The following is a 12,278-nucleotide window of genomic DNA, read 5'->3' on the forward strand; positions in this document are numbered from 1 at the left end:
TCATGCATGTTGATACCAATAGTTGAAATCACTGTTGCCTCCTCAAATTCCCATCAGTAACTCTAACTCAATGTAAAATAATTTCATAATGCCACCTAGTTTATTCCGTTTGATAATTATGTGTTGGCCCTTGGGCAGGCATCATTGTAAGCTCTTCATACATTACAGTTTAAAATTAAAACTAACCCTAGCTCTATGATAGCTGTGGGGCCCATGAGACAAGTCAGATCCCAGAATGAAATCTGCCTTCATTGTTTTTTGCTTTGGTTTAGCTGACTGCCTTAAATCCATTGTCAATGTAATTCCAGGCACACTCAGAATTATCCAGCAATTGTCGTCCAATCTCAAAAATTTGAGCAAGAAGTGAAGCTATCTGTTTTCCTTTCTTACTGTGCAGTAATAACACAAAAGGTGTTCACCAACAAATACATACTGACATCAAACCAAAAAGACAGTATCTGACATCAGATGTAAGTTTGGGCTACATTTGCTGGATAAGAGTGTGAGGAATTATGCCGACAATTGGTTTAAGGTAGTCCATCAGGCTCACAGAGTGGTGCCCTTGTGTGGGCTGGAAGTTCCATGTTATAACACACCAGGCCCTTGACAGACAGAAATTACATGTACACACTCTGCTCCTACTGCAACTCAACAAGTAGGTGACAGCCGGTCATTGGTTAATTTCTCAGGGCCTGACCAATTAGAGACAACCCACTTGGTTAACAATTTAACAGAACTGGCTGTTACCTGTCAATAAATATGAATGAATATATTTTCCATAGCAATGTCTCGATCAACTCTGGTAAACCTTTTCTCTCCGCTCTCTAAAACATCCACATCCTTCCAGTACACAAATTCCAAGGGCAGCCTGACTAAACTTCTACGAAGCTGGAGCATAACTTGCCTATGCTTATATTCAATTTTGCCTTTATCCCATTACTCAAGTTCTGTCCAAGCAAACGAGTATTGAAGTTATTACATATGTGTGTGTGTGTGTATATATATATATATATATAAAAATTACACACCTTTCATTACAGTATCTTAGGTGTCATATTTGTTTTATCGGTTCTCAAACAATACAATCCACCTAAACATTTACTGCATTATAAAAACCTTTTCCTCATGCTGCATTTGCCCCACAGAACAATCCATGATGTTCATGTGTTTGTTCCTTTTCCAAGGAGGTGATCACACCTTTAAGCCCAATCAGCAAAACATTAATCATTACTAAATTTTAGACCAAAACCAGAGGAGAGAAGAGAGTTTGAACAAAACTGTTTGGGTAGAGACTCAGAATAAAACAAGATGATAAAAAGAGCAAATTCATGATCAGAGAGAAACAACAGTTTGAACAAAAAGAAACTAACTCAAAGAGGCAAAATTCAAATTGAAACAAGAGGCAGAAATAAAACCAGAAAATGCCGGAACCATGCTGCAGGTCAGGAAGCTGCTCTGGAAAGAGAAATGTCAGCCTAATTGTTCAGGCGATAACTACTCATCATATCAAGCTGCTTGATAGTGTTGGAGATAGTGGGGAGATGATTCCCCTGGTCAGGGAATCTACAAGTACAGATCATTGGCTCAGGATGAGTTGTTGGCCATTTTGGACTGAGTTGAAGCAAAATTTCTTCACTGAGAAGCTTTGGAATTAAAAGATAAAGTGCAGGTGAAATACAGCCGGTCAGGTTATATCTGTGGAGACAGAAAAAGACTTGTTTCATGTCTAATATCAGACTTGAAACATTAATTTTGTTTCTCTCTCTACAAATACTGCATGAGTTCCTGTGTTTCTCCCACATTCTCTGTGTTTGTATGAGGTTCTGCACACCTATCCCCTCACACAGGTAGACAAGGCCAGAAATATGTCCTGTGGGAAATTGGAGGCAAGTCCCCAGATCAAGGTGAAACAGTCATGCTCATTAAGTCTGTGGTGGTTTTGGTCTAATTAAGATATGTGTCTTCCTCATCATGCAGGCAAAATTAAACTAAATCCACCAAAACCTTCAGTCAATGTGGATGATCTTGAAGCTGACATAGGAGATTTCAACAGGGTCAAATCAGGAGGAGCCATTTCAGTTGCTGAAGGAACACTCAATGTTGACATTCCACCGTGTAAAATCACAGACCTACAAGCAACATTAGCTCAAAACAAAGTTGTGTTGGAATGGACTGCACCAGGAGAGGACTATGATGAGGGAGCAGGTAATTGTTGCAAAACATTGGCTACTTATATGGATATTTCCTGTTTGGGACTGAATTAAATAGATTGTTGGTGCATGTTGATGAACAGTGGAGATATTCTATACAGACAAAATGCACCCAACAGAGGAAGAGAGGAACCATGTCAGGTCATAGTGAGATGGTGAATTTAGATGTGGCATGGTAGCTTAGTCGTGAGCACTACTACTTTACATTGCTAAGGACCTGGGTTCGATTCCAGCCAGGGGCGAGTGTCTGTGTGGAGTTTGCACACATTCTCCTTGTATCTATGTGGGTTTTGTCTGGATGCTCTGATTTCTTCCCACAATCCAAAGATTTGCTGCAGAGGTGAATTGGCCATGCTAAATTGCCCATAGTGTTCAGGGTGGGTTAGGTGCATTAGTCAGTGGGAAATGTAGAGGAATGGGTCTGGGTGGGATACTTTTCAAAGGGTCAGTATGGGCTTGCTGGGCTGAAAGGCCTGTTTCTGCACTGTAGGGATTCTATGATGACTCATTGATTGTGTTCTACTTTAATCAATAAATTGTGAGGTTTGTGTTTTAATGTAACAATGCGCTGTTTTCACATGAATGGTAAAGCTCCACAATGATAGTATTCCACTATTTGAGCCGCTTAAGTGGGCAATACCCACTTACAACTACATTCTGCTGCTGCTCGTATTAATCCAGTGGTGGGGGAGGGACCCCATTGCAGAGGGCACAAGAAGCAAAGCCTGGCATATTGGCTTGAAGCTTTCTTGAGGGGGTTCCCTCTTTCAACGATTCTGAAATGGACACAGCATTAAGGGTTTATGATGGGAGGGGGGTGCTGTCCACTGGCAGCCACCCTTGCCATTGCACCCCTCACTCCCTCAGCTTGAGTTCAAACTTTCCAGCTCTCCCACCCAACAACCCAACATCCAGCAACCCACTTCCTGCCATCACTTACCTGGGTCCTTCATTGGCCCTCAGGTGTATGCAGTGCCAGCAGCAGCCAATGGTTCCCAAGTGTCACTGAGCAATATCGATAAATTGGCCAGCAGCTCTCAGAAGGTGGGTTTTTTTCCAGCGCACAAAACCTTTCCCCCCAAAAAAACTCCCCAATCCTGGCTCATGACAGACTTGCCCAGTGCCTGACTGGCATTAGATGTGGTGCACTTTTCCAAAATGAGATAAAGCATGGGTTTTTAGATTAGATTACTTACAGTTTGGAAACAGGCCCTTCGGCCCAACAAGTCCACACCGACCCGCCGAAGCACAACCCACCCATACCCCTATATTTACCCCTTACCTAACACTATGGGCAATTTAGCATGGCCAATTCACCTGACCCGCACATCTTTGGACTGTGGGAGGAAACCGGAGCACCCGGAGGAAACCCACGCAGACACGGGGAGAACGTGCAAACTCCACACAGTCAGTCGCCTGAGTCGGGAATTGAACCCGGGTCTCAGGCGCTGTGAGTCAGCAGTGCTAGCCACTATGCCACCATGCCGCCCACAAGAATGGATAGCCCGTAGACCCACTGAAAACTGCTTTCCTGACCGGGTTGCTCTGCTCTCCTGCCACAAACCAAGACCCCGTTGTTTCTTCCAGGTTCCACCCTTTACCTTGGTTTAGAAAATCACCATTGTTCAGTTTAGATAGGAACGTATTCATTTCTTTTCTCTCTTCTTTCATTTCTCCTTTTCATAGTGTCCCGCTATGAGATGAGAAAGAGTGACCACCTCCTCCAGCTACGGGACAACTTCACAGCAGCTGCCCTGGTTAACCTCACCAACTTGAATCCACGTCCATTTGGCTCAAGGGAAACATTCACATTTGTTCCCGAAAACACGGAACTGCAAAACGGGACAACGCTCTACTTCGCTCTCTGCGCCTATGATAAACAGGAACAGTCATCTGAAATGTCTAATGTGGCCAAGGTTTATGTCTTTGTACCTGCACCTCTGGTTGAGCACCCAAAAGGCAGTAGTGTATGGAAGGTGATTTGGATTATGATTGTTGTTGCAATTCTGGTGTGTTTGATCATTGGGATTGTCAATTACCTGGTTCAGAAAAAATGCATAAGTAGAACTTTTGCACTAGTTTAATATCCTTGCTGGAGGAATGAGTTGGTAGCATGCAATTAATTGGTCTAATTATTCAAACACTCAATCAGATTACACTGTATGTTATAAAGATTTCATGCTGAAAGGTTCTAGTCCATGAATGTCCATGGTATATCTCCAATGTTCATGCTATTTTCCAGGGATTTCACAGCTTTTTGACCAATGTTGTGATGCACCTTTCCTCATTATTGGCTTGGAAGAGATAGGAAGCTGAATGGATAAATACAGGAAGGATGTTCCTGACATCTAGGTAGTCCAGAACCAGGGCCACAGTCCAGAGATACAGAGTAGATTACTTACAATGTGGAAACAAGCCCTTCAGCCCAACAAGTCCACAACGACCCGCTGAAGCTCAACCCACCCGGACTCATTCCCCTACATTTACCCCTTCACCTAACAAGGCCAATTCACCTAACCTGCACATTTTTTTGGACTGTGAGAGGAAACCGTAGCACCTGAAGGAAACCCACGCAGACACGGGGAGAATGTGCAAACTCCACACAGTCAGTCGCCTGAGGCGGGAATTGAACCCGGGACTCTGGCGCTATGAGGCAGCAGTGCTAACCATTGATCCACTGTGCCACCCACAAAGTAGGCCATCCAATTGGCTCCTTTAATATAAGAATATCAACAAGGATCTCAAATGGAAATATGCATCAAAAGCGAAGTTCAACCATGAATGGAGGGATTAGATGATTGACACTAAAACAGGAATTGCTGGAGAACTTCAGCAGGTCTGGCAGCATCTGTGGAGACAGAAACAGAACTTGCGTTTCAGAATCTGAAGAAGTGTCGCTGGACCTGAAACATTAACTCTGTTTTTCTCACTCCACAGATGCTGCCAGATCTGCTGAGGTTCTCCAGCAATTCCTCTTTCTGTTTCAGAATTCCACAATTCTTTGTTTCTTGCTTAGCTGGTTGACCATCCAGTTGGTGAGATGGTGAGGAAATGTATAAGGGAAGAAAAGAGAACAGCAGCAATAAAGGGATTCTGATTGGCTGAGCCAGAAAGCAAGGTTAAACATCACTGATGACCTGACAGCAAAGGTGGAGCTTTGTGGATGAGTTAGGAATTTGGGAATGATAGGAGTCCTGTGAAATAATTATGTTTAGTGTTCGAGATGGAGAGAGATGTGGGAGAATTTCTCCCTTTTCTCACCTCTTGGCTGATTGCAACTTAGAGTCATAGAATCATAGCATCATAGAGATGTACAGCATGGAAACAGACCCTTCGGTCCAACTCGTCCATGCCAACCAGATCCCCAACCCAATCTAGTCCCACCTGTCAGCACCTGTCCCATATTCCTCCAAACCCTTCCTAGTCATATACCCATCCAGATGACTTTTACATGTTGCAATTGTACTCGCCTCCCACCACTTCTTCTAGCAGCTCATTCCATTCACGTATCATCATCTGAGTGAAAAAGTTGCCTCTCAGGTCTCTTTTATATTTTTCCCCTCTCCCCCTAAACCTATACCTTCTAGTTCTGGACTCCACCATCCCAGGGAAAAGAGTTTGTTTATTTATCCTAACCATGCCCGTCATGATTTTATAAACCTCTATAAGGTCATCCCTCAGCCTCCAACAATCCAGGGAAAAAAGACCTAGCCTATTCGACCTCTCTCTACAGCTCAAATCCTCCAACTCTGGTAACATCTTTGTAAATCTTTTCTGAACCCTTTCAAGTTTCACAACATCTTTCCGATAGGAAGGAGACCAGAACTGCATGCAATATTCCAACAGTGGCCTCACCAAAGTCCTGTAAAGCCAGAAAATGACCTCCAAACTCCTGTACTCAATACTCTGACCAATAAAGGAACTTCAGAGATACAGTGTTTCATCTCTTTCTAACTTCAAAACACATACATGGAACCTTGTTAGATTAAATCAAAAGAACAGATGACCATTTATTTCTCACATTATCTGAACTGTAAAAGTAACATACCCAACCTTTCATATACTCACACGTGTGACAATGCTGACACTTTAAGAAGTTATTTTGTTCTGTTTTTGTTTGAAACGAGCAAATAAGGTAAATGTACCAAATTTGCTGCTGAAGACCAAGTAAACAGATTGGGAGGCGTTGGCCTTTTTAAAAAAAATCTTGAATATGTATGGCCAGCTCTCACAGGTCCAGATGTCTAGAACTCAGTTTTGTCAGTAACATCAGAAGATATTGGGGTGTCAAAAGCATTGGAAGCTTCAATGAATGTCTCTTGGCTGCTACTCTCTCTCAATCTTCTCTTGATTTTTTTTTCCCCCTGGTTTGGAGAAATGGATGTGAGACTTTGTCTGAAATTTCTTTTTTGCTAAGGGGTGTGTTTGGAACAATATGGTGTCATATTGGAACAGTTAATTAGTAATTGTTACTGTGTCTATTATTCTGATAAGTTTCCAATAGAGTTAAGTTATTCTCAATTCCTCTTTCTTTGGCTGTACTTTAACTTCAGTGTTTATAATTGCTCAATGTTGAGTAGTTTGACCAGTTGTATCGCATGTGAGACACTTGACATTTGCCTTTACAACAAGAAAAGGTTAGAGTCTAGAACAAAGAACAAAGAAAATTTACAGCCCAGGAACAACCCCTTCAGCCCTCCAAGCCTGAGCCAATCCAAATGTACTGTCTAAACCTGTCGGTCAATTACTAAGCATTTGCATCCTTCTGCTCCCCACCTACTCATGTATCTGTCCAGATGCATTTTAAATGAATCTATCATGCCTTGCCTCTACCACCTCTTCTGTTAACACGTTCCAGACACCCACCACCCTCTATGTGAAGTACTTGCCACATGTATTCCCCTTAAACTTTCCACCTCTCACCTTGAAAGCATGACCTCTTGTTATTGAATCCTTCACCCTGGAAAAAAACTTATCTCTATCCACCCTGTCTACACCCTTCATGATTTTGTAAACCTCAATCAGGTCCCCCCCCTCAATCTCCTTTTTTGCTAATGAAAATAAACCTAACTTACTCAACCCCTCTTCATAGCTAGCACCTTCCATACCAGGCAACATCCTCGTAAACCTTCTCTGCACCCTCTCCAAAATGTCCACATCCTTTTGGTAATGTGGCGTCCAGAATTGTACACAATATTCTAAATGCAGCCGATCCAATGTCTTGTACAATGTTAACATGACTTGCCAGCTCTTATACTCAATACCCCGTCCAATGAAGGCAAGCATACTATATGCCTTCTTGACCACTCTATCCACCTGTGCAGCAACCTTCAGGGTACAATGGTTTATTTTATGTTCGTAAAATATTTTTGAGGAAGTCTGTTCTGACGTATTGTAAACTGGGGACTCTTGTCATGATCAAAATCGATAATTCCCAAGGAGGGTTTAGGATTATTGGAATTAAAAGGCTGCAAGTGGTTATGGCTGGTGTCTTTTATTTTGGGTATTGAATTCGGCGGATTGAAACAAAGAGTGCCTTTTGTAGTAATGGCTCTTTCACTCACTAAGAGTTTTCTGGGGGTGGAAGAAGTGACTTTGGGAGTTTTACACAAAGTGAGCAAGGCAAAGCTGTTGGACTTGGCAAACAAGCTGGAGGTCGGGTTGCCCCAGTCCGTGCGAATATTGGAGGGAATTGCAGCAATAGCTCGACACTTATAATTTTCGGAAATGCCAGCAGAATCTTTGGAAATGGCTAAAATTCATTTGCAAATAAAACAGCCTGAATTAGAGGCAAAAGCAAAGGGAAGAATAGCCCTGACAGAACAAAAAGAAAGAGGTAGGAAAACAAAACAGTTTTAATTGCAATTAAAAGCAGAGGAAAAAGAAGAGACAAAGGCCCAAGCAGTAGAAAGAGAAGTAGAAAGAGTTTGAACTTCAGAAGTTGGCAATTAGAAACATTCATACTCTATTTCCTTTGAAATAAAGGCCAACATTCTATTTGTGTCCCCTTTACTTTCTCAACTTGGATGTGAGCCTTTTGTGCTTCATGGATGAAGATTTCAAATCCCTCTGTTCTGAGTCTTTCTGCAGTCTATCTTCATTTTAATAATATTTAACTCCACTATCCTTCCTGCCAAAGTGCATAACTTCATATTTTCCCACTTTATATGCTGAGTTTTTGTCCATTCACTTAACCTGACTGTATCGCTCTGCAGACTCTCCATCATACCCACCACTCATCCTCCCACCTATATTTTTGTGTCAGTCACAAACTGGGTGGTAGTACATTCATCTTCCTCATCCAGGTCATCAATATATATTGTGAATCATTGCGGTAACAACACGGACTCTTGTCACACTCCACTCATTACGGGTTGCCAACCTGAAAATGTACCCCTGATGCCAACTCCATCTTTTCAAGCAAACCCTCTATCCATGCTAATGTACTATCTCCAACACCATGGGCTCTATTTTATTAAGTAGCCTAACATGTGGTTAATTGTCATATGCATTCTTAAAACCCAAACATGCTACATCCAGTATTTATCATTTGTCCTTCATTTTAACTAGAACATAGAACAGTCCAGCACAGTACAGGCCCTTCTGTCCACAATGTTGTGCAGATCATTTATCATAATCTGAGATCAACTTAACCTACACATCCCTCAATTTACTGATGTCCATGTCCCTAATGTCTCTGACTCTATTACCACCGCTGGCTGTGTATTCCACACACCCAGCACTCTCTGTGTAAAGAACCTACCTCTGACATCTCCCCTATACCTTCTTCCAATCACTTTAAAATTATACCCCTCGTGATAGCCATTTCTGCCCTGGGGAATAGTCTCTGGCTATCTACTCTATCTATGCCTCTCATTACCTTGTACACCTCTGTCAAGTCATCTCTCTTCTGTCTTCTCTCCAACGAGAAAAGCCCTAGCTTACTCAACCTCTCTTCATAAGATAAGCCCTCCAATCCAGGCAGCATCTTGGTAAATCTCCTCTGCATCCTCTCTGAAGCATCTGCAATCTTCCTGTAATGAGGCGACCAGAACTGGACACAGTATTGCAAGTGTGGTCTAACTAGGATTTTATAAATTTGCAGCAAAACCTCCCGACTCTTAAACTCAATACCCCTGGTAATGTAAACCAAAACTCCAGATGCCTTCTAACAACCCAACCAACTTGGGTGGCAACTTTGAGGGATCAATATACATGGCTTTGTGTGGGTCAGGTCATGCCTCACAAGCCTTATGGGGTTCTTTGAGGATGTGATGGGATAAGTTGACGAAGGTGGAGTAGTGGATGTGGTGTATATGGATTTCAGTAAGGCGTTTGATAAGGTTCCGTACAGTAGGCTCATTCAGAAAATTAGGAGGTATGGGATACAGAGAAATGTGGCTGTCTGGATGCATGATTAGCTGGCCAAAAGAAGACAGTGAGGGGCAGTGGTTAGAAAGTATTCCGCCTGGAGGTCAGTGACCAGTGGCGTCCTGCAGGGATCTGATCTTGGGCCTCTACTCTTTGTAGTTTTTATAAATGACTTGGATGAAGTAATGGAAGGTTGTGTTAGTAAGTTTGCCACTATCACAAAGATAGATGGCGTTGTAGATAGTCTTGAAGGCTGTTGCAGGTTACAACACGACATTGACAGGATGCAGAGCTGGGCTGAGAAGTGGCACACGGAGTTCAACCTGGATAAATGTGAAGTGATTCATTTTGGAAGGTCGAATTTGAATGCTGAATACAGGGTTAAAAACAGGATTCTTGGCAGTGTGGAGGATTGGCCTCACTCCCTCCCTCCTTGCTGTTGGATCCCAGGCTGAGATTCTCACTCCAAGACCTTACCTAGTGTGGGCTGTGGGTGCCTGGTCTAAACATGCGGAGACAGGACTGTGGGGATCCTGGAGAAAGTACCAACGTGAGTTCAATCAGTGCGTAAACATATGAAATAACTACATTATATTTATCAGTTTGACACTTCATCAGGAAGTCTTATTGTCAAATGTTTGCTTTATTATGCTATAGAAATAGAAAAAAAATATGGATGTTGTAAATCAGAAACAGAAATTGCTGGAAAAACTCAGTAGGTCTGGCAGCATCTGTGGAGAGAAATCAGAGTTAATGTTTCAGAACCAGTGACCTATTTATTCCAACCTGATATTCTAAATTAATCTAGTACCGTTTGCAAGCATTTGGCCCATGACCCTGTAAACCCTTCCCATTTCTGTACCCATTCAGATGTCTTTCAAGTGTTGTAACTGTACTGAGGAAGGGTCATTCAACCTGAAATGTTAAATCTAATTTCTCTCTGCAGATACTGTTATACATGCTGAGTTTTTCCTATAAAATAATATTCTGTCTTTATGCAGTGAAAAATGTTTTGGTATATTTTAAGATGTCTTTGATGTACACCAAATTCTATTATAGCCATTCAACAAAGACATGTAAACCACAGGCTCTTCATCCTTTTATGTATCAACTTTCTTCCTGCCATCACATTATGTTACATTGTGAAATGATGATCTAAAAGAGCAATCTTTCATGACTGGCCAGGTTTAAAGTCAAAAGCACATGACACCAGATTATAGAGTTGGCGCTGGGGACAAGCAGCATCCGAGGAGCAGGAGAGTTGACATTTTGGACATAAGCCCTTCATCAGGAATGTTGGGGAAGCGGGCTGAGTGATAAATAGGAGGATGGGGATGGGGCTGGGGGAAAGTAGCTGGGAAGACGATAGGTGGGTGCAGGAACGGTTGATAGGTCTGTGGGGAGGGTGGAAGGAAGATGGACAGATGGAGCAGGTCAAGGGTTGGAGGGTTGGATCTAGGATGATGTGGGAGATGGGGAAATTCAAAAGCTGGGAAAAATGATGTCGATGTCATGTGATTGAAGGGTTCCAAGGCAGAAGAAAAAGCGCTCTTCCTCTCATCATATGGTGGCTGGATTTGGCAGTGGAGGAGGCCCAGGACTTGCCTGTCTCTGGTGGAGTAGGAGGGGGAGTTGAAGTGGTCAGCCACAGGCAGTGGGGTTGTTGGGTACATGTGTCCCAGACAAGTTCCCTGAAATGTTCCGCGAGTTGGCTTTCTGTGTCGCTGATGTAGAGGAGACTACATCGAGAGCAATGGACACAATAGGTGAGGTGTTTGGTTGTGCAGGAAAATTTCTGCTGGATATGAACGGATCCTTTAGAGCCTTGGATCCAGGTGAGGGGGGGAGGTATGCCTACAGGTTTTACATCTCTTGCAGCAGCAAGTGGAGGGTGGGTTGGTGGGGTCATGGATACAATGAGGGAGTCATGGTGTGAATGGTCTCTGTGGAATGCAGATAGGGGTGGGAAGGGAAATACATCTCTGATGGTGGGGTCTGAATGTAGGTGGCGGAAATGGCAGAGGATGATGGAGGGAGTGGGTGGTGTTCCAAATGTATGTGTGGACAAAGGGGAACAGGGTGATGTCAAGATATGGGGAGATAAGTTCGGTGGGGCTGGAGCAGATAGAGACAATAGGTTGACCGAGGCAGTCAGGTTTATGAATTTTGGGTAAGAGGTAGTGCAGGGTTGCAGAATAATGAGGTTCAAGGCTGTGGATGGAAAATCCCCTCAGGCAATGAGACTGGGGATGGTCTGGAAGGCAAGGTCATGGTCGAAGGGGCAGTAGGAGGAGGTATCTGTGAGTTGGCACCTGGCTTCAGCGGTGTAGGGATCAGTGCCCCAAACTACCACTGCGTACCCCCTTGTCCACTGGTTTAATGATGAGGTTGGGGTTGGAGTGGAGGGAGTGGAGCGCTGTGCTTTGTGAAGGTGAGAGGTTGGAAGAGTAGGTGAGAGGGGTGGGCAGGCTGAGGCGGTCAGTGCCATGGTGGCAGTAGGAGATGAAGAGATCGAGGGCAGGTAAGAGACCATGATGGGGTATCCAAGAGGATGGAGTATGTTTGAGGCAGGTGAAGGATTCTCTGAGAGCAGGGGGAGTGGGAGCCATGACTGAAAGCATGGAAGCAGCAGAAGTAAAGTGGTATGTTGCAATGCAAATGAAATTCATTGACCCAGGAGTGTAGCACCATGAAGGT

At 43.3% G+C, this 12,278-nt stretch overlaps 1 protein-coding gene across 3 annotated transcripts in view; it reads left to right on the top strand.

The window, feature by feature from the left end:
- Window positions 1-10,636, top strand: part of LOC132819185 (calcium-activated chloride channel regulator 1-like) — a 55,233-nt gene extending 44,597 nt beyond the window's left edge. For 2 of the 3 annotated variants that reach the window (XM_060830622.1, XM_060830624.1), the window contains 2 exons: window positions 1,978-2,205; window positions 3,897-10,636. In XM_060830622.1, coding sequence (XP_060686605.1) covers window positions 1,978-2,205; window positions 3,897-4,294 — 626 coding nt within the window. In that variant the 3' untranslated portion in view covers window positions 4,295-10,636. The remainder of the gene's footprint in view (window positions 1-1,977; window positions 2,206-3,896) is intronic. The other variant, XM_060830623.1, reaches the window with a different exon arrangement.
- The last annotated feature ends 1,642 nt before the right edge of the window (window positions 10,637-12,278 follow it).

The sequence above is a fragment of the Hemiscyllium ocellatum genome, chromosome 9 (genome assembly GCF_020745735.1).
Source record: "Hemiscyllium ocellatum isolate sHemOce1 chromosome 9, sHemOce1.pat.X.cur, whole genome shotgun sequence".
Classification (NCBI taxonomy): domain Eukaryota; kingdom Metazoa; phylum Chordata; class Chondrichthyes; order Orectolobiformes; family Hemiscylliidae; genus Hemiscyllium; species Hemiscyllium ocellatum.